Consider the following 5,421-nt stretch of genomic DNA (forward strand, 5'->3'; position numbering starts at 1 on the left):
TTTCGAGAAATACAAAATCTTCGATAAATCAGTAAATATTGAAGCTAATTTATTCAAAATTGATGATTGCAACAATTCTTTACCAAGAAATACGTTTATGACAAAATTTTGGAAAATGGGCGTAGCACCGCCCACTTGTGATCACATATATGTATCTCGCTAACCGTTCTAGCAATTTGTACCAAGCTCGGTATGGTTATTGTGCTTGCCACGTAAAAGCAAACCGTTGAAAATTGTTGAAATCGGACTAAAATTGAGGCCGCTTTTCATATAACGGTAAATTTAAGAAATATTTCAATATTTCGAAATTTAAGGACGCTAATTTACTTAAAATGTCTACACCCCGGCTTATCATGTAGCGGTAGCTTTCGGAAAGGAGGAAAACATATATTTAATAATTGCGCCGGGTATTTAATGTTCGGCTCCGCCCGAACTTAGACTTTCTTACTTGTTTCAAATTATTTTTGCTTTTCCACAATTAATTTTCATTAAAAAACCGCCTCAAGCTCAATAAAAAAATTGTTGAATATAATTGTTATAAGGCCATAAAATAACAAAAACAAATAATTTAAGGACGAGCACACCTAAAAACGTTAAACATTCTAATAATAGAAATATTAACCAAAACCAACAACCACATGATCAAGTGAATTGCAGCGGAATAGCTGCGCTTGATTGTAGTTGGCTTAACAAGTGAAATAGTGGAAATAAGCAACAAGAATTAACAAGGCGAACTTAGCACAGTGCGTAGGCAACTGGCTGAGTCAGTGGGATCGTCGGTTCGAATCCTACTGAAAGAAGTCTGATGAGGAAATGTGGTGATTTCCGAAGCAGCTAAGACTTCTACCATTTGCTTTTCCACAATAAGTTTTCATTAAAAAACGGTCTCAAGCTCAATAAAAAATTGTTAAATATATAAGTTTTGCTTCTCAAAAAGTTGTTTAATTAGTTTTTAAAAGTAAATCAAAATATAAATTTGAGAAAAAATTAAATTTTGTTAGCTCTAAAAAAACACGCAATTTGTTTTAGAACTATCTTTGTAGAGAATTTAATTCTCTACAAAACTGCACTAAGGTTTTTCTTTTATTTGTTATATTTAATAGTTTATAAAAAATTAAGTTGAGGAACAATATTTTCTTCATTGAAAATTCTTGTTTTTGCGAGCGCTATCTGAAAAATGAAGATAAATAAAAAACATATTTGACGAATAATTAATTTTTGGTGGCTTTATTTATTTTCTGAGCTTCCGAAGACTAGTAGTTGCACCTTTGAACACCACGCTTTTATAAATGGACTAAAAAGTAGAAAATAATATTTCTCAGTCCCATAGAATTTGTTTTGATAACTTTTGATTTTGAAATTTTAGCAAAAGTCANAAATTCTTGTTTTTGCGAGCGCTATCTGAAAAATGAAGATAAATAAAAAACATATTTGACGAATAATTAATTTTTGGTGGCTTTATTTATTTTCTGAGCTTCCGAAGACTAGTAGTTGCACCTTTGAACACCACGCTTTTATAAATGGACTAAAAAGTAGAAAATAATATTTCTCAGTCCCATAGAATTTGTTTTGATAACTTTTGATTTTGAAATTTTAGCAAATGTCAATTTATGAGATTGAAAATTTGTACTGGCGCTGAAGAAATTTTAGGTCTATGCTATATTGTTGGACTATTGTCAATTAAATCGAATACTTTGTATTTCATGCGCTCCACGTTTTTCGTTTTAAATTTCATAAATTGTTACAATGTTGCTAAAATTTCACAATCAAAAGTTATCAAAACAAACTATTCATATTTTTGTTGGTCTGCGTTATCCATTAAAAATGAGCAAAAGTCAGATTTCCTTTTTTTCTAAAGAAATTTTTTCTATGTGGTCCAAAATACCCTTTTTTTTAGTTTTGCAAAATAATTCAATGAATATCATCATGTATGTGCAGGCATGGGCAGAGAACAAGCACACAATGCATGTGACTTTTCTTTGAGTTGTGCTGAATTATATACGCAATTACGCAAATTATTTGTGCTCATAATTTTAAATTTATTTAGTTGAATCACTTTGTTATTGTCTCTGTAGATCGCATTGTAGAAAAACACAGCCAATTCGTTAAGAAACATACGACCACCGAAATTTCCGTTGCTCACTACACAGGACGCATCATATATGATACACGCGCTTTCACAGATATAAATCGTGACTTTGTGCCACCGGAAATGATAGAGTGTTTTCGCTCGTCGATGGATGAAAATATCATGATTATGTTTACCAATCAACTCACGAAAGCGGGAAATTTAACAATGCCATTTGAATGCGTACAACACAAGTCAGAAGACTCCCAAAGAAAATCCTATGTAAGACATTCGTTATAATTTTAAGCATGTATTTTAACATTTCAAAACTCTACTTTGCAGCCGTTAAACACTCTATCAGCTGGGTGTATTTCGCAAGTGAATAACTTACGAACCTTGGCAGCGAATTTTCGGTTTACCTGCTTAACTTTGCTTAAGACGTTGACATGCAATAGCAATCTGGGTGTGCACTTTGTTCGTTGCATTAGGGCGGACTTAGAATACAAACCACGAGCATTTCACGCCGATATGGTACAACAACAAATGAAAGCTCTTGGCGTTTTAGATACAATTGCCGGCAGACAGCTTGGCTATTCCTGTCGCATTACGTTTCAAGAGTTTCTTAGACGGTATGTACATATAATTTATAAAACATAAAGGAGGGTTCAGAAATATTCATATATGAACGTTCGGGAACTTGAACGTATAAAATATTCTCTATCGATTCTCGTTCGCGAACGAGAAGCATTAACTAAGTCCAGATAGTTCGCGTTCGCGAATGTAGAAAAAATTTCCGCTGTTGTTCGCACGCGTATGTATTGGTGGACCAAACGCGTGCGTTCATATATGTAGCTATAAGTGAATGTAACTGCTGCGTCAAACATTCTCCCCAGTACTGCTGGAGTTAATCGCTACTTTTGAACCGCTACTGCACCGACTTCAACTCTATTAACCCGTGGTAGTGCACATGGTAGTGCAGAGTCGAAACAGTCGTAAGCAGAATAGCGAAAAACTACGACAGAGGGCGCCCATAAATCACGCAAGTGACTACTTTAGTAACTCCCGGTAGTGCAGAGAGAGCCGATGGTGACTACCGCCTAGGATATTGCCTTGTAAAAGTAGTCGATGAAATACACTGCAAGTAGTCGGTCGGTAATTGACGGTGTTTATCAGGTAGCTACCGATTCAGCAGTCCTGTAGGTGACAGGTAATAAGATCAACGGAAATAAGGTCAATTGACTTTATTTCCCACCCTGGTGCGAAATAAAGTCAATTGACATTATTACCTTTTCAAAACGAAATAAAATCCATTGACATTATTTCTCTTTCAAACATTAAATTTGCTTAGCTTCGCGGCGGCCCGCCCACACCGCGCGCGCCGCGTTCGCGCTCGAGCCCCGCGCGACCGGCGCGCACACCACGTCACGTTACGCCGTGGCCCCTCCGGCCCCCTTCCCCGTCTCCCGCCGCGCTGTAACGCAGGTAGATTTATTTTTTGTATACGTTGAAATAAAATTTTTATATATTTTAAACATCGAAGGCTTATATTCAATAATACCTGCACACTTTTCACAAAGATGAGATTCTGATATAAAAATCTACCTAAGCTTTAACTGTCATCAGTGATATTAATGCTACCTTATATAACGACAGGTAATAAGTCCCAGATGATTTCTAAAATAACAAATTAGTTTTTGTGCAAGTTGCAGAGAGAGGGTTTTAATGAATTCAAGCCCTCGATATTTCACATTTTTATATTTGTAAGTTATTGGAAGCAGGGATGCCAACTTGGCCCAAACCGTGCCATTTGTCCCTATTTTACTTCAAATTGCACTTAATTTTTCAATTTGGCACAAAGTGCCAAAATGGCACCTTTGTAAAATAAATAACATTTAAATATATTTTTGTGAAATCCTTTGCGTGCATTTCTTTTTCTCAACTCAAATTTTCTAATTTATAAAGGCTATTCAACTGGTTTATCTTATTTTAACATTGCGCTTTTGTTTGGAAAATGTAGCTTTATTTTATTGCTAAATGTGAATGATTAAAAGGAATGACACCTTTTTTGGCACTTTTTGGCACGTTTTTATCCTCAATATGGCACCTCATAACTAAGGATAGTTAGCAGCCCTGAATGGAGGATTTATGCTGTGTTTTGGGGCAACAACTTGTCTGAAGTAAAAAAGCATATAATTTGTGTTTCAAAAGTGTTTGAAAACCAATCAATTGACTTATTTGATCTCGGTTCCAATATTAAATAATCAATAATTGTTTAGACCCGCATTTTGGCACAATGGATCGTTGAATGTGCCATCTAATAAATAGTGTCGTTGTTCTCCTTACCTGCTTTTAAATGTTGTCGTCACAAATTGCTGGCGGAGATATGAATACAGTGTAAGAAAATCCTTTTTCTATAACTGTTTCCTTATAGAATGGTTGGTTTCTTTCCACCTTAGACATTCCGAATTCGTTTAAAATATGCTAATTTAAAACACAGAATTCTTTCAGTGTTCCTCCGGGGTTTTTGGACATGGACTGTTTCTTCAATTTAATAGTGTTCGCTTTATTTTTTCTGGAAACGAAACATGTTTTGCAATTTATGGATCATTTCTACACTCTTTCTTCAAATATTCCGCGTATTCCAGCTGTGCGCAGGCGTTTAGTTTTTCGCATCGAGTTTTTACATATTCGTAATTTAAATTGTTTTAATAAAATCAATTGGTGGTAGTTCATGATTGTGTGTGGATTAATATTACAACAGGATTTGGCAATAATCTTTTTCATATATTAAAAAACAACACTTACGGGGCAATGTTTTATGAGGTGGGTTTTGTCAAAGGCTGAGGTGAACTCAGCCGATCCAGAGTCTGGCGAAGGTCCCACTAACCCCCACCAAATAAACACACTATTTTCGTGTATTTACTTCGAACACACACACACACACGGCGCTACGACTAGAGTGCTAGCAACCTTATGTTCAAAGAGAGGGAGAGCGAGAGAGAGGTGACGTTCGTTGTGGTCGTGCGGTCGGGTCGGAGCGGATGATGGCGGGAGCGCTAGCAGCATGGCGGTTGACTCTCAGGAGCAGCGCAGCAACGGTGAGATCGCTAGCAGCACGGCGGGTGACTCTTGGCAACAGCGAGGCAACGCTTGAGCAACGGTGAGAGCGCTAGCAGCACGGCGTGTGACTCTCAGGAGCAGCGAAGCAACGGTGAGATCGCTAGCGGCACGGCGGGTGACTCTCGGCAACAGCGGAGCAACGGTTGAGCAACGGTGGGAGTGCTAGCAGCACGGCGGGTGATTCTCGACAACTGTTGAGCAACGGTTGGGCAGCGGCGGCGGCACAGCGGGTG

The 5,421-nt window shown here is 37.3% G+C and overlaps 1 protein-coding gene across 1 annotated transcript in view; it reads left to right on the forward strand.

Moving 5' to 3' along the window:
• Positions 1 to 5,421, forward strand: part of LOC108364642 (neither inactivation nor afterpotential protein C-like) — a gene marked incomplete at its 5' end in the record, with an annotated part of 63,698 nt that overhangs the window by 55,937 nt on the left and 2,340 nt on the right. Inside the window, 3 exons of the mRNA XM_017618399.1 lie at positions 2,076 to 2,350; positions 2,411 to 2,697; positions 4,500 to 4,503. Coding sequence (XP_017473888.1) covers positions 2,076 to 2,350; positions 2,411 to 2,697; positions 4,500 to 4,503 — 566 coding nt within the window. The remainder of the gene's footprint in view (positions 1 to 2,075; positions 2,351 to 2,410; positions 2,698 to 4,499; positions 4,504 to 5,421) is intronic.

Source organism: Rhagoletis zephyria, unplaced genomic scaffold (assembly GCF_001687245.7).
Source record: "Rhagoletis zephyria isolate East Lansing unplaced genomic scaffold, Rhagoletis_zephyria_1.1 Rzeph_scaffold_01620, whole genome shotgun sequence".
Classification (NCBI taxonomy): Eukaryota; Metazoa; Arthropoda; class Insecta; order Diptera; family Tephritidae; genus Rhagoletis; species Rhagoletis zephyria.